The sequence below is a fragment of the Gallinula chloropus genome (assembly GCF_964237585.1).
Source record: "Gallinula chloropus genome assembly, chromosome: 15".
Lineage (NCBI taxonomy): Eukaryota > Metazoa > Chordata > Aves > Gruiformes > Rallidae > Gallinula > Gallinula chloropus.
The window spans coordinates 18,812,309-18,824,143 of NC_140100.1; the positions used below are offsets into that span (position 1 = coordinate 18,812,309).

Consider the following 11,835-nt stretch of genomic DNA (forward strand, 5'->3'; position numbering starts at 1 on the left):
GGATGAGCTCTGGTTCACAGCAGCAGCAAAAGCCCAGGGCACAAGTTTGCCATTTCCCAGGAGGGCAACCAGGAAGGATCGGGGCTCCCGGAGCTGGCAGCTTCTTGCAGCAGCCATCTCTACAGCCCCCCCTTCTCCACCAGCACCCAAAACTGCGACAACTCTCTTAGAGAGAGTGGCTGCGTGGTGCTCAGCTCTCAGCTGGGGCCAAACCATGACAGTGGGGAGAGCAGCTGGGCAAAGGGCAAGGGCACAAGGAGCAGGGATGGGGCTGTCCCCAAAACCAGCTCTGCACCCCTCGGGGTTTGCACGCCCCATGTCCCAAACTGCAGATGTGATCCAGGCCCCGAACCCCGTTACAGCTTCACCACAGGCTTGTGAGAAACAAAAGATGTCTGTTCTATTAAACAGCTGGGGAGAGGAACAAGGGGGTCTGCGGGAACCAGAGAATAAGGGGAGGGTCTGCAGGAGCCAGAGAACAAAGGGGGTCTGTGGGAGTCTGAGAACAAAGGGGGGGTCTAAGGGAGTCAGAGAACAAGGGGGAGGGTCTGCAAGATCAAAGTGTCCAAGTGGGCAGCTTCTTCCGCCGGCTCTTCTTGTTGCTCTCGACCAGGCGCAGCCCCTGCCTCTTGATGTCTTCACGGCTGAGGACAACGCCGGGGTCTTTCTCCTCAAAATCAAAGAGGTCTGGACAGAGAGGAGAGAAGCAGGCTGAGGAGAGGCAGTGGGGCCACCTCCGCTCAGCCCATGTCCCCAGGGAGAGCTGGCATGTTTTGGAGGGCTGGTGGCATCACGGTGACCCTCGGGCCGAGCCCTCTGCTACAGGCACTACTGACTAGTGAGGCTCTTTCTCCTTAGCATCCCAGGCTGACCTGCCCCTGTCTCGGACACTGCTGGGGCTTCCCATAAGGGTCTGGAGCCCATGAGGTGGTGGGTACAGCTCCTGCTTTGTTAAAAAGAGGGGGCAAGCTGCCAAAACCTCAGTGGTTCCTCCAAGGGCATCCAACAGGAGGAGGGCAAAGCCAGACCCGAGCGCTGGTTCTTCTACACAACAAGGATTTCTAAGATGAGGGTCTCCCTTTTTGCCCCACACAACCCTCCTTGCCCCACACGACCCTCTTTGTTCCTGCTGTGCTCCAACACACACCACCCCACTGGCTGCCTTTCATCTCCCACATCCCCACCTAAAATCATCACTCAAGCTCAAAGCCTTGGAGACAGCCAAGGTCAGCCCCAAGGTTGATGGACACCCAGTGATCCCAGCGGGCAGGGGCTGGAACAGTCGCTGTGGAAAGTGTGCTGGCTGTGCTCTCCTACCTTGGACACTGCTGCCTATGGCATCCAAGGAGATTTTCAGGTTCTGGGGATCGCTGGCGGTGGCCTTCTCCAGAAGATTCCTGACCTTGACCAAAGCCTGTGAAAGACACCCTGGGTCAAGTGAGGAAGGGTTGGTGGGTGGAACAGCCCCGAGGTGCCCCACCTGGATGTCCCTGGGGGAGACACCCTGCAGTGCCCAGGGATGAAACCCCCACGCACCTTGTTGCTCTCACTGGGGCTGTGGCTGTCGGGGGACAAGTCACACACCCGCTGTACCAGGTACTGCAGCTTCTGCTGGCAGTGCTGGAGCTTCTCTTCCAGCCCCAGGGCCTTGACACAATCCTCCTGGAGCAGGAGAGAAGAACCACCTTAGCAGGGAAAAAGAGCCCCTTGGAGGGATGGTGGCTGCCCCAGGTGTCCTCACGCCGTGCCACTGCCACACCAAGCACTGGGGGGGCCTGTGCTCACCCAGTGCTGCACAGGTACCTGTCCGGGCACTGTGATGCCGTGCAGGCGGATGAAGAGGTTGTCAAGGCCATCTTCAAACTGGAGCAGGACCTTCTGGTTCCTCAGGAGATGGGCTTTCATCTGCTCCAGCTTCTCTTCTTCACGCTGCAGGCTCCTCAACAGCTCCTCCTCCAGCATCCTGCAGCCAACCCCATGCACGTCCATACAACTACACAGGGGTGCAGAGACACCCCAAATCTGGTGTGAAGGCTACTCAGGTTGCCCCCCTGCCACCCCTCCCAGAACTGCAAAGCAGAGGTGCTGCCTGCAGCCCATCTGCACCCCTGGTGCCACTGCCCATGCCAGGCAAGGAGGGAGGGGCCTCCCGGTGCCGAAGCCAGAGCTTTGGCGACTCAGCCAGGACCAGAGCTGGGGGAGCACCCTGCTCAGGAACCTCTGGGACAGGAGGGATGGGTGGCTGCAGGGGGACAGAGGAAGGGGTGCCCTGTTTGGACATCCAGGACACACGTGTCCCCACCAAAGGAGGTGGCCCGGTCGCATGTCTGCCCTGACGCCAGCCGCACCTGTCTGTGTCGGGGGGCTGGCGAAACTTCAGCTGGGCGTGCTTCAGTTCCAGCTCCTTCAACCTCTTCCTCAGCGCCTGCACCTTCTCCTTGTATTCCTTGATGCAGGTCTCCAGGTCCAGCGAGGACTCCTGCTGTTCCAGGAGCCTGCTGGGGATGTCCTGGCCAGGGGAGAGCACAGAGACTCAGGCCCCGGTGCTCCAAAGGCATCGGGACGTGGCCTCAAGGACATTTCTGCACCCTGGGCCGCTGACAGCTCACAGGATGGAGAAAAGCAGGTCCATCCCGGCCCTCAGGAGCGGAGCTTTGGGGGCTGCAGGGGCAGAGGAGAGCAGGTGACCCCACAAAGCGAGCAGCAAGGGCTTCCCTGCCCGTGGCTCCAGCAGCCCCCCGTTTTACCAGGGACGGGTCTTGACGTTACCCAGAGGAGGCAGCACTGCACCGCAGCCTTGGCCTTCTCCAGCTTCTCGGTCAGCCTGGCCTCGCGCTCCAGCTGGGCCTCGGCGGCCTCCATCTTGGTGTCTGGTTGGGGGGAAGCGTGAGGGGTCCTTCCTGCCTGTGGCCGTGCCCGCATCCCACCCCCCCGCGCCCCGCCAGGCACTCACCCACCAGCGGGTCCTGCGAGTGCTGGGGCAGGGAGTCCGTGCTGAGCTGGTAGGCGGCTCGCTGCAAGGATGGTCATCGTCACCCCCTGAGCTCCCTGCAGCCACCCGTCCCCCCACCTCCCATGGGGGCTCAGCACCGATGCCTGCTGTCTGCCCACAGCTCATCCCGCAGCCCGTGCCCCTGCTCACCTCTTTGGGATGCTTTGTGCTGGCTTCCTTCAGCCAGCGCCTGTCCCTGGGCACCTTCTGGGCAGCCAGGGAGCGGTGCCTGAGCTCGCTCTGCGCAAGGAACCAGCTTCTCGTCTCCGCCATGTGTGCCTGCAGCGTATCGGGGAAGGGAGAAGCTGCTGCCAGAGCTGGGAGGGACCTTAGGGAGCCAGCTGAGCTTCTGGAATGGCCAGGGTCAAAAATGGCCCCCTGCACCCCTGTGTAAATGGGCTGAGAAGGAAACTGGGCGAGGATGGAGCGGGCTGCCTTCACCATGGCCGGGGCTTCTTCAGTTGTGCTGTGCCCAGCCCGAGGGCAGGCTGGCCCAAGGGCAAGATGCAGGAGGAGCTATGGGGGTATCTGGGTGCTGTGGGCAAGCCCAGCTCAGTCTCTTGCTCTTTAGAGCAGGACTACTCACCAGTGGGGTGCCATCTGCGGGCTGTGGAGGGTGGGAGAGGGCCCCAGGGTGCTCTGTACCATCTCACCTTGGCTACCTCGGCGGCTCTGAGGGCATGTGAGGCCACAGGCTCCATGTCTTCCAGCTCCCTCTGGTAACTCTCAGCCATCCCGCTCAGAAGGTCCAGGTGCTGAGGCTGGTGGGCCAGCTCCTGGGACACAGGGAGCCACAGCTCATCACCCCACCGAACCCCAGGGGTGCCCTGCAAGCTGTGACAGGGGATGGAAGGGAGCAGGGCAGGTGGGAAGATGGCAGGGTGAGGAGGAGCTCACCTTCTTCAGGACATCCCGCACAGCCAGGTACTGGGTGGTCACCTTCTGTGCGGCACGGACCTTCACCAGCATCTTCTCAATGTTGTTCTCCAGCTGGTGAATCACCTGGGGCAGAGATGGGATGCGATCTGGGGGTTACCCCGCAAACCAAGCCCAGCACTTCCCCCGGGGGCACCAGGCTGGGAATAAAGCTCCCCGTGGGTGCTGCCACCCCGAGAAGGGCTCCTGGGTACCCGCATCTGCTGCTGGTGCTGCCTGTCGTCTGCCGCAGCAACACTCTCCAGCTGCTGCAGCCGCCTCTGCAGCTCCCACAGGACCTGGCGCCGCTGACGCACCTCGTACTGCAGCGCGTTGTAGGTGTTGGTGCGGCCATGGATTTCAGCCTGCGCCTTCTCCAGGGCCAGCTGGAAGGGGACACGAGGGTTTACCAGGCTGCAGGCACGGCTCACCGGGCACCCCGGGGAGAAGTGGGGCTGCCTCCAAAACTCTCCCCCTCCCAGGGTAGAGCAGGGAAGCTGGGACGTAGCTCAGCACATTGTCACTCCCTTGGCAGTGTGGGGTGTGGGAGAGCTTTGCTGTGGTGGGGGCTGGTTGGGGTAAGGAAGAGCTGGGCACATGCTGGTGACAGCAACGGGACGGGCTCAGGGACTCTGCATAAGGCAGACCCTGGGCTGAGCCTCCATCAATCCATCAGTGGCCCAGAGGCGGCTGCTGGCGGAGAGCGGTGGCACCGTTCCCTCCCTTCCAGAGGCCCCTCTATCCCCAGGGGCTTTATAGCCAGGCCAGAACCTTGGGACAGGCAGTAGAGGGAAGCACCAGCACCTCTCTCTCTCCCAGGGATGTGGCTGGACCCCTCAGGAAGCCAGGCAGCCCTGGGGACCTGCCAGCTGGACGGCCAGCAGCTCTGCTGGGGCCAAGGAAGCTCAGAGTGCCGAAGGAGGACCTGCACAGATGGGGCTGAGCTGGAAGAGGGCCCATGGGACCACAAGCGAACACCCCAGGTCTTGCTGCACCAGCCCTGCCGTGCTGCCCTCGCACAAGCACCACATCCCTGTGCCGTGCACCCTGTTCTTCTGAGCACCCCTGGGGCCCCAGTCCCTGCCAGCAGTCCCTGACTGCCCGCCCCTCCTGTTACCTCGACCGCCTTCCTGGCCATAAGGACACCCATGGGCCTCTCTTCTCTACATGCCTCCGAGAAGATGACCTTGCTGCGCTGTGGGCGGCGGAGGGAAAGCAAGAGCATCACTGCCAGCCTGGGCATGGTCACGTCCTGCTCCCGGACAGGAGCTGGCTCTGCAGGGACAGCACCAGGGGGGTCCAGCACCTACCGGGGACGCCCGGACGGTGTCCAGGGTGTGGATGTCATCCCGTAACGTCTTGCGCAGGGGGAGCAGACGCTGCCTGGTCGCAGCCAGCTTTTCCTCACACAGACGAGTGAAAATCTTCTGCCCTTGCTCTGGAGGACATGAAGGCGCCGTGAGTCCCACGCAGGTACAGGCAGCTCGGCTCAGGACAGCGCGACACCCCCCACCCGCCCTGCCAAGCCCAAGGGGCAGCACCTCGCAAGGCAGCGACCTCCTTCAGCTCCTGGATGCGCTGGCTGAGTCTGGTCTTCTGGCCCTGCACCACGCGGGCGCTCCTGCCCCGGCCCTCCAGCCCCACGGCAGCCATTGTGGCACCACTGCCGGGTGGACACGCAGCCAGGACGAGACCACAGATGGCGCTGAGCTCCTGGTGCCCGTGGAGCCTTCACCACGGTGCCTTCAACTGCTGCAACCGCTCTGCTCGCCTATCGACTCCCGCAGACCCTTCCTCTTCGCTCGGGTGGGTGAGATGAACCACGAGTACTGAGCTCCCCACGGCAGCAGAGGGCCGGGTGGGCAGCTGGGATACGGGTTCTGTGTCCCATCAATCACCATGGCTACAGCGTTTGCCCCCTGCCCAGCCTGGCAACCCCCCACACCCCAACAGAAACGGGGCCAGGATGAGTTCCAGAAGATGAGAAACTACATAATATTGGTTAATATGATATTATAATATGATGTCTGGTGGTGACAAATTGTTCACTCTAGTTTAGAGTATCCAAATTAAAGCCTGTACAGAATTATTACCTGAACCCACCTACTCTCACTTCACATGTTCATGAGCTTATCAGTCCTTTGCGCTTGAGCAGATCCTTCCAAGAATTGTGAGCGAGGGTCTCTGGTGGTCCTTGGAAGAAAACCATGAGTCCTCCTCACCATGTACTTCTCAACTTTCGCCTGGAATGTGAGGGTCTTGCAAGCTTGCAGTGTTCTTACCAGTCTGAGCTAATTGGTGTCCTTGTTAGTCAGTTTTTCTGTAGCAAGGGGATAAACGATGTATCAGTGGTGGATGCCATCCCGCCCTCGAATCCTTGTTCCCAGACATAGTGTGAGACTCTCACAGGTAAGTTCCCAGAGCTGCTTCCCATAACTACACTGCATAACTGCACTACCTATATATCGTGATCCTGGACCCTCACATCAATTGCCATTAATAACAGCTCAGTTACAAAGCTCAACATAGTTTAACTGCCTACCGGTTTGATTAACAAATGGATTATACAAGGTTTATTACACTCCAGAAGGCTTTGCTATTGCAAGGGCACAGGCATTTTTATAGAAAATATCAACAAGCAATGCCTGCAAAATGCTCAGGCTGAAGGGCTGGTTTTCCCGTTTTCCATTGCTTGGCCACCCTGCCTCCTCGGCTCGGCCTGGTCTGCACACCCTGTCCTCATGGGCACCATGTTCCCCAGCTGGTTACACAGCTTCCAGCTTGAGTGACTTTGCTATCTGTAGGGAACAGCAGGGATATTGTCCAGGCCAATCCCTTCAGAGATCAGAGTAAGGTTGCTGACAGACCTGCTGCCTTCCCCAACCCCATTCTTGTGTTTGTGTCACAAAACTGCCCACAGTGACTTCTGCAGGGCCCTTTGCAGAAAGCTCAACAAACACAGCAGTCAGACAACCACTACAAGTATCAAAATCAATAATCCTGTTTTGACCATTGACAGTATCCCTCATGTAATTTCCCACCCATGAAACAAGCTCTCTAGCCAAAAAAAAACCCTTTCCTTCTTCTATCTTTTGTGTTTGGTCTGGTCAGACAGATCCATGCAGCACATGCCCTCTCTGATTTTCAACATGTTTCTTTCACTCTCTCTTCACCAGCAGTTTATCTACAGAATCCCCCATGAATCCTCAGTGAACTTCTCCAACAGGGAGAGTCCTTTGCCATGAAGCTTCAGATCTTCCCTCACTGTCCCAGTGTGGTTCCCTTCCATGGGGTCAGTCTCTTGGGCCCAGACTGCTTCAGCCTCGTCGCCCACGGGGTCACACATCCCCACAGCAATCCTGCTCTGGTGTGGGCCTCCCTCTCCATGGGCTGCAGGTGCTGACAGGACATTGCTCCAGGATGGGCTCCCCACTGGGTCACAGCATCCTCCATATGTCTCCACCCACTCCAGCGTGGGATCCTCCACAGCCTACGGGAGGGAACTTTGCTTCTCTTCATCCTCCATAGGCTGCTGGGGGACAACTTGCTTCACCGCGGTCTTTACCACAGGCTTCACAGGGGTCTCTCTGGCACATGGAGTACCTCCTGTCCTCCTTCTGCACTGACCTTGGGGGCTGCAGAGCTTCTCACATGTTCTCATTCCTTTCTCTGCTGGTAAAAAGCAGCTGCTTACAGCTTTTTCTGCTATTCAAATATGTTTTCATAGAGGCACAACCACCGTCACTGATTGGCTCGGCCTTGGCCAGCAGCAGGTCTGTCCTTGCAGATCCCCAAAACGACCTGTGGGGCAGCTGCTTCAACCTCCACCTCTGCAACCTCCAGTGGATCAGCACCAGATGTGCTGCACTGTCAGCCACCTCCAAGATCAGCCAGGGCACTGCTTCTCCATCAGGCAGTGTCCTTCGGGGACCCCACAGCTGCAGACGACCAGCAGGCTGCTCAGACCAACGGCCACCCAGGGACAACGACAGCTGTTCCTGCCCCACGCCCATCAGGGGTCAGCAGCAGGACTGCCAGCATCCCTTCCCCAATACCACCCCCTCAGAGGACACTGCAGCCAGTCCAGCCAGTCCTGTGCTGGTAAGCCCTTGGGGCATCCCTGGGCACTGTCAGCCACCCAGGTGGTCCTGTCCCCATGGATGTGGACAGTGTCACAAGCTGAGACATCTCTCCTGTGCTCATGGATGTGGACACTGTCACAGGCTGTGACATATATATGGAAGAGGACAGCTTGCCAGGCAGTGCCATCGCTCTTAGATCTGTTGCAGGGATGGGGGGGACATGACAGGTTGGGATGGTGGCAGGGAGAGAGGGAGGGAGGTAGGGAAGGATTGAAGAAAGGAGGGAGGCAGGGAGGGAGGGAAGAAGGGTGTTGATTATGGATTTAGTACCATTGATGACTGTTTTGTTCTGGTTTTCCATTAAAAGCCCTTTATTCAGAACCTTTCTGTGTCTGCATGGGATGGGCAGGGAGCACCAGAAAATAACACCAAAGAGGTGCAAGACCTCCCCCTAAATCACATCCATTGCTCAAACTGGATCCATTTAGCACTATTAAGTTACAAACTGGTAAAAACGAGCTCTAAAGCAGAAACAACCCTTGAAGGAAACTGCCTTGGCGTTTTAGTTCAATTAGGTTTAGGTTTGGGTGGGGGGGGTTTTTGGGGGGATATGGGGTCAGGTGTTATTTTTCCATCACTGTGTGCAAATCCTGTAAATTCTTCCCTGTTGCTTCTGTCCCTGTTGTTAATGCTCCTGGTCTCAAAGAACATCCAAGTTCCTTTTTCCTGAGATGACTTTTGAATTCAGTCCCTACTGTAACACCGGCAGCTGATGTGCTGCACACCGTATCTCCTACACCACCTCTGAGGAACCACTCGACTGGTGGCCTTTTGGCATGTGCCAGGCCAAGAGCTATTCTTTCATTTCCCACTCCTTGTCATCCCAGGGCAGGTGAAATACTCCCCTCCCCTCCCTCCCCCCTCGTTTTGCCATCATGAAGGGATGATGCTCTTTGCCCCAAGGTGAGGTGACTCCGACAAAGTCGCCGCGTGTTCTGCTGCTTAAAGAGTGAAGCGGGTTCAAGATGGTTTGGCTTGAAAAGCGCACGAGCGTTGAGTGCCAGGACGAGGTCAGGGGTTGGGGATAGATCCAGGGCCCGGGAATTCTTCTCCCGTTCCCCAGATGGCCTTGTCTCCTCACCCCGCTACCCCAACACTCATCAGACATCGGCCAGGGAGGAGAAAACCGGCTCCCTTCCACCCGGAGAAGTGGCGTTCTGAGCCCAAAGTGCATCTGTCCCCCTCTGTGAGTTTTAATTCGTTGCTTTTTTGAAGGATTTGAGATGCCCCCAGCCCGTCTCTTTCCCCCCGACCCGCCTCACCACGTGTGACATCACATGTGTTCCTGTCCCTATAGCAACGGGCTGGCCCAGGGGTGGCCAGTTTCTTCCCAGCATCCTTTGCGGGTAGCAGCCAGTAGTGTCAGTTGTGGTGCTGTGGGATACGCTTCCCAACGTGTGGGTTCACTCACTCCAGCTCCTCTTTGGGAGCTTCTCCGGGGTCATTAGCCCAGCCTCGCTGGCCCCATACAGCTCAGTCATTTGCTGATCCCAAAAAGAATTGCAGCTGCCAGACAGCTCAGAAGCCAGGTCCTGGAACTCCGGCCCGGGGAAGGTGTTTGTCTGCCACCGAGCTTCTCCTTTTCATCTCCCGAGGTAGCTGACTTCTCTCTCTCTCTTTTTAACCTTTCCCCACCTTTTATTGCTCTCCTCCTCCCCAGTTTTCATTCCCTGACTCTTCTTGGGCAGTTGCGACCCACCAAACCCCGCCGGGGCCTGACCCCAAACCAACCCTCCCTTTCTCCCTGCGACCTCTCTCTGTGTCCCAGCCCTGCCCCGTGCCACATCTCAGGTTTATCATTGGAAAACTCCTCAATTCCGAGTCTCTTCTTAATCCCTTGTGCTGCAGCGGAAATTTAGGGATAAAAGCAACTAAATCGGGACTTTTTAAACCAGACTTGGTTTTCTGGCAGCCGGTTGATATCCCTCTTGACCAGTGGGTGTCCATCCCCACCATCATCATCATCATCATCATCTCTGGGGAGGAAAAGGAAGCACAGCGCTCAGGGGCTCCCAGCCCCTCTGCTGTCCTGACCGTAACCCCCCCACACCCCTTTTTCTTTGCAGTTGACATGGATGATGAAGACGCCTGGTGCCTGATGGATGTCATTTGGTAAGCGAAACGCCATGGGCTCAGGAAGGCGGGAGGGTGGGAAGGGGTTTCTGCCGCTTCCCCGGCACAGCGTTAGGTCTCCCGCCGCCAGAAATCCTCCGAGGCGCGTTCCAAAGGGGTCCCAGCCCTACAAACCCTTCCTGATTGATGGTTCGCATCCCTCAGAGGGCTCCGGGCTGTACCGGAGGAGGTTTGGCACTTGTCACCTACCACATTGCCGCCTCCTTTTCCTTCAGAGTTGATGGCTGGAGCTCCCTGGGAAGAGGGAGGCGATGGCAGCCTTGGGAAGAGCATTTACCTTCCCCGCCATACCTCAGGCCTGCGACAGAGCCGCTGGCTTCCCAACCTGCCTACGCCCTTGGGTTCCATTAATGAAGGGAGCTTAATTAGACCCGGGCGCGATGCTGCCGGCGCGGCGTGCGCCTCGTGTCCCTCCCCAACCCTTTTCCTCCTGCTCTTGTGTCTTGCAGCGACCCTCAGGCCTTGAATGACCTCCTACATGGATCTGAAAAGGTGAGTGGTGGCTTGGTTCTCTGCCCCGAGACCCCTTTTTGTCCCTATCCCACCTCCTTTCTTCTCAACCAATGAGGAGGGGGGTTGGGTTTTTTCCTCCCCTCACCCACCCAAAACCAGAAAGCAAACCCCAAGCTCAGAGCCATGAGTTCAGAGCAGTGAGCCAGAGCTCAGCTACCCGGCAGCACCACGCACAGGGTCTCTTTCCCCCCCTCTTCCCCTTTTTGTGTGGTGGGTTTTTTTGTTTTCCCTTTTTTAGATACATTTTTAAATCGGGAGTTTTCCCGCATATTTTTGGGTTCTGTTCTCTCAGAAGAAAGTAAATCTCATCTTTTTAATTACAGATTGACAGTGATGATCTCCTAGACAGCACAGGAGATGCAGCCAGTGCCTTTTTTGAAGGTGCTGGGGTATGTATTTTTAATTTATACTTGAGGAATGACGGCTCAGAAACCTTTCCCTTTTATATTTTCCCTCTTCCTCCACCCCTTTTGTTTTATATTTCCCTTCCCCCCTTTTTTTTTAATTCCTCAGGTTTTTTTCCATCTGTTTCCCAGCTCTAGTGAGAAAAAAAGGCAGGCAGGATGCAGGGATTTGTTCCTCTCTCACAAGAAAAGCAGCTGGTTTTTTCATGGAGGGGTTTTTCCTTTGAAGGTTTCTTCCTGGAATATGATTTTTTCTCCCCTTCCCAGCCCGATGGGGTGTTTTCAGAGCTTTGCTCTGTGCCCATGTCCAAACGGCTTGAGCCCCCTCCCTTCCACCCAACTTCGTTGGGACGTCCTTGGCCTCCCTGGCTTGCAGCTGGTCATTCCAGGGCCATCTTGTCCGCTCTCCAAAGGCCTCAGCACTCCGGGGTTGGTCACCCTGGGGATGCCGAAGCGATTTCAGGTCTGGGGGTGAGGGCGCCTGCAGCCCCCTCTCCTCCCTTCCCCTGCCCTCCCCTCTGAGGTGCCTAGGGAAGTGTGTTGGGTGAGTTGACTTGACGTCCTCTTTGCACCTGAGCTCAATTCCTTCTCCTCTCTTCTTCCTCCTTCCTCCTCCTCCTCCCCACACCACTGACCGGCTGTCTCCCCAGCTCCACATGCAAGAGCCCTCTGGCAGCCAGCTGAGCACCGAGCAGAGTCCACCTGCCACCAGCCTGGACCTTGATTTTTTAGAGGA

The 11,835-nt window shown here is 57.5% G+C and overlaps 1 protein-coding gene across 1 annotated transcript; it reads right to left on the reverse strand.

Annotated features, from left to right (window-relative positions):
- Positions 1–556: 556 nt before the first annotated feature.
- LOC311197495 (coiled-coil domain-containing protein 183-like) lies at positions 557–5,560 on the reverse strand (the record flags this gene model as incomplete). Its single annotated transcript, XM_084271258.1, has 12 exons — positions 557–687; positions 1,318–1,414; positions 1,804–1,963; positions 2,349–2,509; positions 2,770–2,870; positions 2,954–3,014; positions 3,646–3,768; positions 3,890–3,994; positions 4,123–4,293; positions 5,025–5,102; positions 5,218–5,345; positions 5,449–5,560. The coding sequence occupies 12 exons, from the start codon at positions 5,558–5,560 to the stop codon at positions 557–559; spliced, it is 1,428 nt and encodes a 475-aa protein (XP_084127384.1).
- Positions 5,561–11,835: the final 6,275 nt, after the last annotated feature.